This window comes from Diceros bicornis, chromosome 4, assembly GCF_020826845.1.
Source record: "Diceros bicornis minor isolate mBicDic1 chromosome 4, mDicBic1.mat.cur, whole genome shotgun sequence".
Classification (NCBI taxonomy): domain Eukaryota; kingdom Metazoa; phylum Chordata; class Mammalia; order Perissodactyla; family Rhinocerotidae; genus Diceros; species Diceros bicornis.
In genome coordinates this window covers 71,535,352-71,549,404 of record NC_080743.1, presented here as the reverse complement: position 1 = coordinate 71,549,404, position 14,053 = coordinate 71,535,352, and the positions used below count along the sequence as shown (strand labels likewise).

Genomic DNA, 14,053 nt, shown 5'->3' with positions numbered 1-14,053 from the left:
AAATAGAAGCATAATGATGTACACCTGAAATTTATACAATGTTATAAACCAATGTTACTGCAATAAACAAACAAAAAAAGAAAAAATATATTATAAACAGACTTTATGCCGTTCTATTTGGTACTCATGAAACATTGCTTTGTACTCTCCTCATATTCTGTTTCCCAAGGTAAATCCCTACAGGTGGACATTTATCTGTTCATTGGTTTATTTGTTTGCTATTTCTCTCACTAGCATGTGAGATCCATGGGGTTGGGGACTTTGTTCTGTATCATTTTGTGCCTACGACAGTGCCTGACACATAAGAGACTCTCAATATAGACTTGTTTAGGTACATGAATGCTGCTGGTGGTGGTTTCTTTTCCTCCACTCCTTGTTAAGACACAGAGTGTATGGCATAGTGCATAGTGGATACTTCTGAATAAATGAAAGAATGAATGAAAAAAAGAATAAATGAGGAATGAATATGTAAATCAGCTTTTGGAATGAATGAAAAGAAGACTAAATGAGTGAATGAGATGGGATTGGCCACTCTTAGGCCATCATGGTGGTTGGCTTGTCTATAGGAAAAGGCTCTTCAGTTATTCATGGTCCGTTGGCTCCTGCCAAGGTGGGGCTCATGAGCAGAGCAAAGTGGCATGAGCTCCCTGGATATTCTCCGAGTCAGCTTGTGTCTGCCTTTGTGAAGACACAAGTGGTTTGGACCTTTATGAACTCACTCCGCCCATTCTGTCTCTGCTCACCGCCATCCTCTCTCTTATGCCATCTGACCTTTCTGTGTCTATTGACCCCTCTGGTATACGGGTACAAACAGAGAGTGGTTTTGAGAGAGACTTTTTCCCTCTATTGTGCTATTACTTTAAAAAAGAAAATAACTCTTTATTTTGGAAATAGGAAAATGAATGCTCTAATGAGTGAATCCCAGAGACATTTTTAGGGTATATTATCTCTGTGCTTATGCCAAAGGCTTTGGCGAAGGCAATTATGTTACAATTTAAAAAAGAAAAAAGAAACAGAGAGATGTGCTTTAAATTTTAGACTTCATAGACTACTCTGAGCTCTTATTTATCTAGGATGTCAAGGAAGAGAAGAGCCACCTTTATTGAGAACCTACTGTGTGTCAGCTCCTATGCTCGGCTCTTAGCACATGTTATTTCAGAAGAGGATGAGCAAGTTAGATCCACGGGTCAAATCAGATCAACTTTTATTGAGTATACCCACTGTGTGCAAGAGGTCGTGGGGCATATAAATATATTCCATAGGCCTTGTTCTTGAAATACAAGTTGCTGGCAAGATTAAGTTATAAACATGGGAAGAGTTAAATAATAACACAAAATTAGGATATTTGAAGTCAGCAATCGGATGCAATGATCATAGGACTTTTGGAGCTGGAAGAGGTTGTCTGGCCTAATGTCTTTAACAACAGCCAGAGAAAAGGAGGTACTAAGGGGAGAAACAGCCTCGGCAGAGCTGGCAGCAGAGCCCAGGCCTCCAGATCCTGTTACCTTTTGTGTCTTGATACATCTCCAGGTAACTGCTGAATGACCAGCACAGACAGTTCATGGTAAAGGTGTTCAAAGTAGGGGGCAGTTCCTTCAGACTGGGGCAGGGGAGGTCAGCGCAGGATTCAAGGAGAAGGTGGGAGCTGCTATGTCCTGAAGGGCAGGTTGGATTCAGGTACATTAAACAGAGAGGGAAGAGCTTTGAAGGAGGGCAGAATGGCATATATAGGCCCAGAGGTAGGAAATCAGGAACGTTGTGTGCAGGAGTGGTGACATTGTCATCATCCAGCGGCTCTGACCACCAGGAGCCTGGGAGCTGACCCCCAGGCTTCCCTGTCTCCAGGTTGTGGGTTCTGTCCCCTCCTCTCTGGCTTCCCTGCTGCTGTCTTAGTGCTGACTTTTGTCCCTGCTACGCTGCTCTCCCTCACTCTTCTCTCTAACTCCATTTCCACTCCCCCTTTCCTACTGCCCAGAGTTCCTTTTCCAAAACAGGGCTTTTACCATGTTAAAAATTGTTCAACGACTCCCTCTTGCTTGCCAGATGATGTCTGCCTGGGTGTGCAGTTGGGTCATGACGTGCCCCACCTGCCACCGCTCTCGAGGCCCCCCCCCATCTCCAACCTGGTGGAGAACACACCATGCTCTGAGCACACCATGCACTTTCACGACTTCAGGCCTTTGCATAAGCTGTTCTCTCTGCTGGGGATCCCTGCTCCCACCCCTTTATACCTGCCAACCTGCCTGCTTTCCCCTCTTTCATTTGACCAAGATTTATTGAACACATAGCAAAATGCAAGTCCCCCTGCTCCTTCCCTGACCGCTGTTTCCTCCTCCGTGCCCCCGGAGCCCTCTACTTTAATTATTTGGACGTGTCTGTCTCTTCCATTAGCCTGAGCTCATTTCTGGGAGAGAATTTTTCTTTTATTCACCTTCGCATCACTAGTACCTACTGCTTTGGCTTGGCGTAGATGCCATCTATGTGGTTTATTCAAAATAAGTGAAGTGAAATAAGAGTTAAGTCCTGAGAGAGAGGCTGAATCCACGGAATGTCAGGCTGTGAGTTGAGATGCAGTTTGATTTCTCAAAATCCAGATTACACATCAGAATGCCCCAGGGAGCTTGTTAAGAATTCCTGTTCTGGGACCCACTGTGTTACACGCTGATAAGACTGGGCCTGGACATTTTGGTTATTGTCATTTTGTTTAAATAATAAGCTCACCCAGAGCTTCTGGGCAGCCTGCCTGGCACCAGTCTGTAGACCATCCTTTGGGGACACTGTGTCATAGACCACACCAGATACACCCTGGGCTCAGACGTCTTCCAGTGCCTCTCATTCTGCTTTTCTTAAGCCTTTGGGAGAGTAACTCAACTGAATTCTTTGGTTCAACCTCCTCAGGGAATAAATCATCTGGGTTTGAAGCATGTTCCATTCCAAGCATCCTTGTCCCAGTTCTGGAAGTTTCTTTTGCTGTTGACTTGAGGGGACACCTGGATCCAAGCCAGACCTTTCTCACAGACCTTGCTTTCCCTTTCTCCCTCCCCTGCTGCCAGGCTGTTTGCTGTCAAATGTGGGGGCTGCTTTGAGGCCATCGCTCCCAACGAGTTTGTGATGCGGGCCCAGAAGAGTGTGTACCACCTGAGCTGCTTCTGCTGCTGTGTCTGTGAGCGGCAGCTCCAGAAGGGTGATGAGTTTGTCTTGAAGGAGGGGCAGCTGCTCTGCAAAGGGGACTATGAGAAAGAGCGGGAGCTGCTCAGCCTGGTGAGCCCAGCAGCGTCAGACTCAGGTGAGTGCCATGGGGTGGGCAGAGGGTGTGGGAGGTGGAGAATGGAGTGGGGTGACAGTCTGCATCGCTCTCTCACTAGAGGGCTGGCCACCAGGGCAGCCTAGCTCTATGGCAAGGCAGCTCTGTGCATTCCAGGAAGTTGCTTTGTAAGCTTGGAGTAATCTCTTATCAATCAGGTATTGCCATAATGATGCTGCATAACAAACTACCCCTGAATTCCATGGCATACAACCATAAACACTTATTCACATGTTCTCAAGTCTCTGGGTCAAAGGGAGTGACTTGCTTCAGGCTGAGGGTCTTCAAGTCGCTGGGAATCTGCTGATCTCAGCTGAGCTGAGCTCTAGATCGTAGACCAGGTTCAAGTCTGCTCTGTGTGATTCATTTTGGGGTCCAAGCTTGAGATGCAACAGCTATAGGGCATGATTTTCTCCTGGCAATGGCAAAAGTACAGGACGGCATGCCCAACCAGACAAGCACATTTCAAGCCTCTGCTCATATCATGTCTACTAATGTTTCACTGGCTAAAGCCAATTAAAAGCTCAAACCCAAAGTCCAAGGGAAGAGGAAATACACTGCACACACCACAAGGCCCTGCTAGGGAGTAGATACATAATGCTGTTAAAGGGAATGAGGAATTGGAACCAATAATTCAGTCTGTGACCATCACTGAACTGCTCTAAGCCTTTGTTTCCTCATCTGTCTAATGGGAAAGCTGGACTCTGTCTAAGTCTTGGTGGGTCACATAAAGAAAGGAACTAGAATCTATTTGTTCCACCCACTGAACCTTCACCCTCTCTCATTGGGTGGGTTGGGGGGAAGAGAGGAGATAGGAGAGATCCACAGATTTTATAGAGCAGGCTTTACAAGGCCAGAGAAATTCAATTAAAACTGCCCAAGTTAAGCATGGAATGCCTTTTCAGGGTGTCAGTCCCCACAGGGCAGCGCCTGTCTTAGTCTGGCCTCCCTTTTCCTCCAAGAATCTGTGAGATCCAATGAGATGACATCCATGTGATCTTACTAGTTCTTGCCAGTGCCAATTCCAAACCCCTTAACATGGCTTACCAGGCCCTCTGCAATCTTGTTCTCCCATCTCTTCAGCGTCTTGGGAGCCTCTGATCCCTCTCACTCTACACTCAGCCTCCTTGTACTCCAGCACTTATCAGTGTCTCCCACTCACTTCCACATCCTAAAAGTTGATTACCTCTCTGCCTCTCTCCCTCACTCTTTTGTCTTGCTGGCATAGCCTTTAAGCTTCTCTCTAGGGGCTACTTCCTTGAAGAAGACTCTTGTTCCCATGTGCTGGGTGAGTTTATCCTTAACCTCTCCTGCGGAGACATGGATCCCACTTTGTGGTGGTTGTTTGTTTGGCTGTTTGTTGTTCTTGCCAGAGTGCTAAGCTCCATGAGAGATGGTGTGTGCCTTTTTTACCACTGTATTCCCAGGGCTTAGCACAGGCCTGGGACACTGAGGTTGCTTGATAAAATCTTTGTTAAAAATGAATAAACATATGACACAGAAGCATTGTGGCACGATGCTGGAGTACAAGAGCTTGGAGACAGTCAGGTGGGGGCCCCATCCTGTACCACTCATATCTGTGTGATTCTGGGCAAGTTTCTGAACCTCCGAACCTCAATCTCTGCAACTGTAAAATGGTGATGATCATGCCTTCCTAACAGTTTTATTTGGGGGAATGAAAGGGATCATGCATCTAAGAAGCCTGGTGTTCAGTAAGTGTTGGTGCTTAGCAAATGCCTGCTGGTGTTGGCTCTTCATAGCAGTTGTGTTTGCTTCCTTTACCTCCCACTTGCTTCTTCTTGCCTGACTCTGCTTGCAGCCCTAAATAAGGTGACGCCAAGACAATTCCAACTCCTCTTGGGCTCATTGATCTTAAGTTTTCCTGGATGTTTTAATTTGAGGGAAGTTTCTTCTTGTCAGGAACACTGCCACTGACATACTGAGTATCTCCTTCTGGGATATCTGGGCCCATTCTGAACTGAGCTTCATGGCCTCCGCTTAGTATAAGGCCAGCTCATCCTGTCTTTCTCTTTAGGTGCCCTGCTGTGCCCACTCACTTCGGCCTCCACTGCAGAATACTGCCAAATCTTCAAATTCGCAAAGGGCTTAGGTGCTATGGTGATCAGAACACAAGCATGGTCTTAGAAAGACATGCACACCCAGAAGGACATACCATTCTTTCTCACATGGAAATAAATGCTGGGGTCTAGCCTTTCTTGGTACACAGTTGTGTGGGCTTGATCACTAAGTTATCCAACTGCAGATTTTAATTGGCTACAAACTCAATTGGAGCCATTAGTGTATTGCCACCCCACCCCCGACCGTGTTCAAAGACAAAAAGAAAAAGGTAGATCTAAGCAGCATTAATAGAAGTATAATGTTCAGAGCAAGGGAATTGCAACAGGTCCACTTTTCTGACCACATTTTCAGCAATATGTTCAGTAGTTCTGGGCATTTCTTTCTGAGGCTGATGTTGACAAACTGGAGCTTTCTGGTTCATTGATTCACGTATTCATTCAGTAGATATAACTTGAGCGCTTGCCCTGTGCCAGGCATGGAGTCATGATATAAATGACAAGAATAGTGGGGTTTGGGGAGGTCTCAAGACCATGTCAAATGACGGAATTGTAGATATTTAGGCTAGAAAAGTAAATACTAAATGAAGACATAATTGTTGCCTTCAAATGGTTGGATCAGACCTATTATTTTTTCTAACTTCAGAGAGCAGAATTAGAATTCATTCATTCAATTATTTAACAAAATCATTGAGTACTTACACTGTAGATAGAAAAGTAAAGGGGAGCAGTTTTGACTCAACATAGGGAATGTTATGATATCATTAAGTTATTAGATCTAACAAAGAGTAAATCTACTCAAAAGATAGACTCCTACGTGTTGAAACTAATATTGGTGAAGTGGGAGGGGAGGATGGTTCTGAAGACCTCTGTTGTCCCTTTCAACTCTAAAAATCTATCATTGATTTTGAAGCTTTAAATGAAATGACATTAAAGCCTCAACCAGAATCAAATATATTGTCTGTACCACTCATTTTGTCAATTATATAAATGCTGTCTGTCTTGCGTCATAAAATGTTTTGTACGCCAAAGCCTGCCTCACTAACCAGAGGACAAGCTTCTAGAGAACAGGGTTGTAGCTTTTAATTCCTTTATTCCTTTAACAAAGCTTAGCATGATGCCCAGAGATAAGTAACTGATCAATAAGTACCTAATGAGTTGAATGAAATCTTAAAGGAAAGAAGTCCACCTCATCTTAGGGGTTTATAGAAAGCAAACAATTTTAGAATCTGTCCCAGTACAAACACAATTTCTTCTCTCATTTCTGTCCTGAGCGCTTTACATATTGTAGGTGCTTGATAAATATTTGTTGAGTGAATGATCTGTCATCTTTAACGTTTTTATCAATGAGTTGAATGAAGACACAGAAGGCAGGTTTATTCGATTTGTAAATGACACAAACCTGGCAGGAAACGCTGGTGTGGCAGCTGATAGTCCCAATGTTCAAAAATATTTTGACAACCTAACAGAACAGTACAAAGTCAGCAAGATGAAACGTAACCATTGAGTTCCAAAACCCAATAGTAATCATATGGAATGGGGCCTGTTTCAATGGAATTTTATGTGGGGTTTTAGTTGACTGTAAAATCAATAGGAGCCAAAACAACATTTATGCTGCATTAAGAGAACTATAATGCCCTTAACACGTAGTTATATTTCCATTATTTTCCTGCATTGGTCAGAGCATGTTTAAGATATTTGGTCTCATTTTAAATAATGCATTTTACGAGGTGACTGACAAACTACAGAGAGTCTTGAGGAGAATGATTAGCTTGTTAAATGATAAATAGTAAAGAAACTCCAGTATATTTAGCTTTGTAAACGTAAGGCTAAGGGAGATATGAGATTCATACCCAAAGGTGCAGTCCCATGTACTGGGAGTGAAATGACAGATTTTGGTTCAATATAGAGTCGAACTGTGTCTAACAAGGGTGCAGACTAGACTCCCTTTGTGGGAAGCGAAACTGCTTATCTCTTAACATTTTAATTACACTTGGTGGAAGACAGGGTCAGTGGCCTCTAGGGCTGCTTAAATCTAGGATTCTAGAATCTGTGGTTTTATGATTCTGAGTGTTCCAACTTGCACAAAAGCACGCGACCCACTTACAGATATATGAGACACCAAACTCAGGAGATATTCAGCTGCTGGATCTTCTTTTCTGGTGTGACCAGAAAAGCCTCTTTTGTTCTGGTCCCTGCTTTGCTAGTGGCCTTGAAGCTGCCTCCCAAGCAGTGGAGTGGAATTTTTAGCCAAAGTCAGACAATTTTCTTTGGGTTTATTGGGCAACTTGGATGCCCAGCGCCTCCAGGTGAGACCTAGCAGCATTCATGCCTCTGCTCTTCTCCATGACCAAAGAATCCCTGGCTTTTGCAATTGGTAAGCAATTACCAGTTAGAGGTTGTCCAGTTCAAACTCCCACCAGATGCTCTTCTAGCCTCCGTCTGAGCCTCTCTGAGCCTGGGGAGTTCTTGACCTCACATTCTGAGTGTGGGTTGTCAGAATTATTATTTGAACCCCAATGTCCGTCTCCATGTGTAACCTCAACCTTGGCCTTGGTTCAGCTTTTAGGAACTCACAAAATAAGTCAGTCTCCCCAGCATGTGGCAGCCCTTGGAGTTGAAGACAGAGACCCTCACACTCCCTAAGTCTTCTCTTTTTCTTTCTAGTTCCTCCCCACTCTTCCAGCCGTTCTTAGAAGAGACTTTTTGCTCTATCTGTAAAAGTACTACAATCTCTTTAGAATGTACCACCCAGAGGGGATAAACTCTTCCACGTGTGGTCTGAACTAACACAATGTTATTATTACTGCTTGTCATGGACATCATATTCTATTGATGTGGCCCATGATTTTCTTAGCTTTTTTGACCTAGGGGGCGGGGGTGGGGGCTTGGGGGCTGACTATAGGCAACCATGGCTCCTAGCCAGTCTGTGTTGCATTTCTTATTATCTAACCCTCTTATCTTCACATTTTCTTTTAACACCAGAGGTCATCTGAGAGTGTCTTGTGCAGCAATTTTTTAAAACTTTTTTTATTTTGGAATAAAATTTGAAATGTACAGGACAAGCAAAGTAAGAACAGAAGTTCCCATATACCCTTCATCTGACTTCTCTTAATCTTAACATTTTACATCTAAATGTACATTTTAATAAATGTACCCTGTAAACTAAGAAATTAACATTGGTATAGTATTATTAACTCAACTATAGATTTTATTCTATTTCATGAGATTTTCAATTAAAGTCTTTATCTATTCCAGGATCTAATCAGGATACTATGCTGCATTTCGTTTTATGCTATTTTTATGTTAAATTACCTTTTCTCTTCATTTTTGGGATCACTGAGGAATGTCTAGTCAGAATTCCATTTTTCACCCCTCCCTGCAACAATATCTTGTATGTTTTATTTCCTTTTATCATCTCTTACCATGGGATCAGACTGTGTTTTTTGCTTGTTTGTTTTGGGGTTTGTTTGTTTACCATTTAGATTTTCTTTCCTGAAGACCAGCATGCATTTTAGATTATACCCAGGATTTATTCCTCAGCTATTATTTTCTCCCAAGGTTCAAACCGTTACATACCCTTGGTTTACCAGCTCTTCTTTGGTCAGACCAAAGTCCAAGAGTAGCTGGCCCTGCATTCCTTCTTGTATCTTCTGAGAGTTGAAACTGTCAGCAGGCTGAGGCAGAGTTCTTGTCGATGCTCTGCTTTTGTAGAGGGATTTTCCCAGAGGAAGCTTGGGTCGTATATAAGTGTCCATCCTGAGGGTCCCTTTCTGCAAAGGAGGTTTTATGTTTTGGTTTAATGCAGCAATTCTGTGGCCTCTGTTTATTGGGTGTTCTGGACTGCACTGGAAGGCTTGTGCTGCTTCTCTTCTTATAGTCTGCGCTCACCTGGTCCTAGCACAGAGCCTGGCAAAAAAAATGTTTGTTTATTGTGCGAATAAATTAACTTTGTCCTGTTCATGTCAGCCTCTGAGGTCCTTGGCAGAGAAGCACCAGCCTCCAGTATGACTTTCTTCTTATTGGAGCTGGATTGAAGATTCCTCACACATACTGGAGTTTGTAAGTCCTTCTTAATTTTCCTTAGGATATGGGATATTGCTGCTTTGGAAGATCCAGATGGCTGTCTTGTCACTCTCATCATGTAATACATCTGTTTCTCCTTCTCTTCTGTGTCAGGTTCATCACACTGGCATTTAGGCACTGGTTTTAATTTCCTTATTCAACTTTGGAACTTTTTTTTTTTTTATTCATTACAGAAGTACTTCAACCTATCTTTGAACTCTTCTTGTTCTCCAATAAATTAGAATAGAGAGGCAGTGGTTACCTCACGAGTTCTGGAAAATGCCTGACTGTCCTATGGGATTATCTTGTCAGTTCATAGTCATGAATTTTAAAATGCAAGCTATACCAGGAAAAGTCAGCAGGAGGTATCAGGAAGTTTCATTCTCCATATTGTAGTGCAAAGGGCTTGGGATCTCAAGATAGACAAGTCTGAATTTGAGTCTTGCCCTACACTCACAAGAAGTGCAACCTTGGGAACGTTACTTCCCCTCTCCAGGACTCTCTTTTCTAATAAGTAAGAAGTGGCTTGTAATACTTCCTTTTTGGGTTGCCGTAAGAATGCAAAGAGGTAATGCATATCAAGGGCCTGAGACTTGGTTGGTGCCCAATAAATGGCAGATAGCATTATTATCTCCTGGTGCAGGGGCTAGTGTACTTCTGGGTAGCTCATGGCTCATAAGCTTATTTCACCAAAGATCCATCATTTCACAAATGTTTCACCCTCTGTCTTTGCTCTTCTGCTTTAGATGCTTCTGGATAGCTGACCTGGGGGCATCTCAGGGTAGTACAGAGAGAGAGCCTGTCATTTTGGGTGTATTAACTGGAGATGGACTGACTGACACCCTGGGCCTGCATGTCTCAGAGGTGCTCTCCAGTCTCTGAACACTATGGCCAGTGTTGCATCCTGGAAAGTCAGTGCAGAAGACCAGTCACTTCTGGAACTTAATAGGAATTTCAAGCAAGAATGGGAAGGATGTGTTGAAATTAGCTGCCATTCTTTTATAGACTAGGAACTGATGCTTAGAGTGGTTTTAATTTGAGCTCTTTTGAATGGCCAAGTATCTTCTTATTCCTGAAAATAATATTTTCTGGAATATAGTTATCCTGGGGATGAATCTCTCTGTGCCTCTTGGTCTACGGGTGGTGGTATGTCTCCCATCTTTGAATGAATTGCTTTTGGAGTAGATTATATTTCTCTCCTGCAACACTAGTCTTTGAGTCCGGGAAGGACATTGAACCTGACAGTTATTTGGTAGAGAATACGCTGTATTCCTGAATAGGCCTGTTAGCATTGCTCTGTTACATGCCATAATCTGTTTATGTCCTTCCAGGGAGTCACCTTACCACCCTTTGATGCACAGATATTTCTTATAGATGCCTACACTGTGTCAGGCTCTGTGCTAACTACTGTGTTTTAGTTGCAGAAAAAGAAGGGCAGAGGAGTTAGTGAATACTGAGCAACACAATCGAGAAAAACATCTCGAAGCCAGCCTCCTAATGTCAATGGTACAGTGGGGCCAACTTTGTGATATGAAGGGGCTGAGAGCTAGAAAAAGGGACATAGCCTGGAGATCAGTCTTGTCATTCTTTCCGTTAAGAAACAAAGGGGTGAGCCATTTAAAAAAAAACAAAAACAAACCTTGAGTAAGTATTAAATTGCTCAGATAAACATTATAGTTGTTAGGAAGTATATTTAAATCATGTTTTATATTTCTCTCTAAAGTAGTTTTTCAAAAGACTCTCCTCTACGAGAGAATTTTCCAGAACATTTTAACTGCAGCTCAGTAAACGATACATTTTTATCATGACCTAGTATACACATTCATATTTGCATGTTTGAAATAAAAGTTTCAACACGTTAATTGACTTACAGCTTACCCTCTGTGCTGATACTTTTTATTTTTTTAATTCTAGTCTTAGCCCATTCTATTAACTGCATAATCCACTGATGGTTCATGCTTGAAGTTTGAAAAGTACTTCTTCAAAGGGCAGTTACTTACAAACTTATCCCCAGGTTTTGGAATTGGTATAAATTCCTCAAATTTCAAGCCACTAAATATGTTTTAATTTTCTACACATACCCACACTATGTCAGGTGCTGAGAATAAGACCAAAAACACAGAAGATATCACCGACCCCGAAGACTTGGTGCAGTGCCTGCGTGGAGTAAACACGCAGTATCTGTTATCTGTTTTCATTGTTGTTAGCATTATTAAGGAGACATGAAGAGCACACATATTTATATCATGACTAGCTCAAAGGTCTTCGTGGACATTTTCTGATTTATTAATCTGGCATCTCTGGATAGAAGGCAAGGGGCAGTTATAATTGCCTGGGCCTTTCAGGTTGCTCTCAAAATCAAGTTTTGTCTCTTGTTAGTATCACAGCCATGAAATTGACTGCCAGAATTATTTGTTGCCCTCGTTCTGAGGCTCAGTGCCTCTTTTCAGTTCTGAACCTTTGTCTTCTAGTGTATTTGTTTTGTCTTCATATTATAGATGGAGAAATAAGGACACAGGATACTTGAGTCAGGGATAAGCTAGAATAAGAACTTAATTCTACCAATTACTGAGTCAGGACACTTGATACTCAGCCTTTGCTATAATTGTGAGTTGGGTAGAGTTTATCTTTGGTGCTTTAAAAATTGTAGGCAATGTACAGATTCAGACAATGTATTGTTTCCTTTCCATTGACTATAATTTAATTTTGGATATGTGCTCACACTTAATAATTTTGATTAAAATGAATAATAAAAACTATAATTTAAAATTAGTGCAATTGCTTCAGAGCATATTTAATCCGTAGCAGTGTGCTGTGTGCATTCATTTCTCATGCACAATCCCTATAAGAAAAAAACTAGTCAAATGGACAATTGATCATTTTGATTTCTGTGTGCTGATGATATTAACAATTATTGAGCCCTTACTCTGCACAAAGCATTGCCTTAAGCACTTTACATGAATTAGCTAACTTACCCTTCAGATCAAGCTGATGTGGAAGGCAATGTTATGATTATTCCCATTCTACAGATGAGGAAGATAAGCACAGAAAAATTAGTAATTTGCTTAAAGTCCTACAGCTAGTAATTGAAAGAGCCAGAATTCAAACTCAGGCAGTCCAGCTCCTGAGTCTGCATCATTAAGCACTTATGTTGTGTTGACTAGTCGATAAAAATGCGCACGTATATTAAACTAGACCGCACATTTTGTTCTCATGATTCACTGACAGCTCTCCCTGGCTGGCTATTGGCAGTGCTCCAGGTACTCAGTAGGACTTACTACCTGAGAGACCCCAACTGAAGAACCTCTTCACATATAATTAAAGCAATGAAAACAAGGTGATTTGAACTGAGTTTATACTCCCTTTCAAATCAGTCACAAGTTCACCTTCTGTTCTAACCTCCAGATCCTCCTTAATAATTAATCACTATCACTATACTTCTCATGGGCATCTCCTATAAGGAAGTAAGAGGCTTTGAAGGATCCAAAGACAACATGATGTGTGAATGTGGAAGTATTTTAAAAGTGCAAGTAAGGTACTATTATTGTTTTTTTCTTTTGTTTTTACAATTGCTCAACAAGCTTCTGTTCTTGTTCCTGTGGCTTATTCGATGGTAGCAGGAAAAACCAATTTACCTTTTTGTCCAGATGAGAGTTCTCAGCTGTGCAACCCACAGTCCTCATTAATCAAATGAATAAAAGTACAACAGTGGAGTAAATCAGTACATATCAAAACTTCCTCTAACAGGCTTCTACAGGCTGATCCGTAATGTCCTACCATCTGTTATGACCCCACTCTCAGGAGAAATGCACTCAGATTTGTTTTTCCAGTGGCAGTGATGACATTTTGCCTCTATCTATCCATCTTTATATGGGGTACTTTCGGGGTACAATGGCTGAACTTTGCAGTATGACTGGTGAATGTTAGGAGTGAAGTCTCTGGCCATGCAAAGCCAACCCGTGACTTGGACCTTTCGTTACCTGAGCTAAATGACCAGAGAGTCACTTCCTTTTATTGTTGTGTAGTAAAGCTGGGGGAGGAGATGCAGGCAAGATGCTGGTTTTCTTGCACTGATGTTCTAGCCATGCCCATCAACTTTTAGATTTCCAACCAAGAGGTTTCACGATGGAGCTGAAGATGCTTTAGACAGTATACTGAGCTAAAGGAGGAATCACCTCCAGTATTTTCCCGCGCCATGGCATCAGAGATCTAGGAGAAATCCCAGAGTCCAGTTTACTAAGGATTGGTGGCAAACCAGGTTATGGCTTCCTCTGAATGCTTTGGTATTTGGCACTGTAAAAGTATATGGAAAACTGGGTAATTTAAGAACGATTTGGATTCTTAGTGGTCCAAATCCAGGTTTGCACGCTGGGAGCCGGAGGCATGCTTGTTTTTTCTTGGTGATTCTGAGCAGAGATTTGAGTTGCGTGTGCGTGCATGCCCTAGGTGGGATCAGTGGACCAAGCTGGTGTTTGAGGTAAGTGTCCAGGTATTCCTTCTTAGGAATCAGTAAGAGTGAGGAAGCAGTGGCTGAACCAACTCAACATCCATGCCATCTATAGGCATTTGCTGAGCACCTGCATCAGGCAAGGATTGGATTTGGGGCATG

General features: G+C 42.3%; 1 protein-coding gene across 1 annotated transcript in view; it reads left to right on the top strand.

The window, feature by feature from the left end:
- LMX1A (LIM homeobox transcription factor 1 alpha) overlaps positions 1-14,053 on the top strand; it is a 142,602-nt gene that overhangs the window by 97,726 nt on the left and 30,823 nt on the right. Inside the window, exon 3 of the mRNA XM_058538021.1 lies at positions 3,054-3,286. Within this exon, the coding sequence (XP_058394004.1) occupies positions 3,054-3,286 (233 nt within the window). The remainder of the gene's footprint in view (positions 1-3,053; positions 3,287-14,053) is intronic.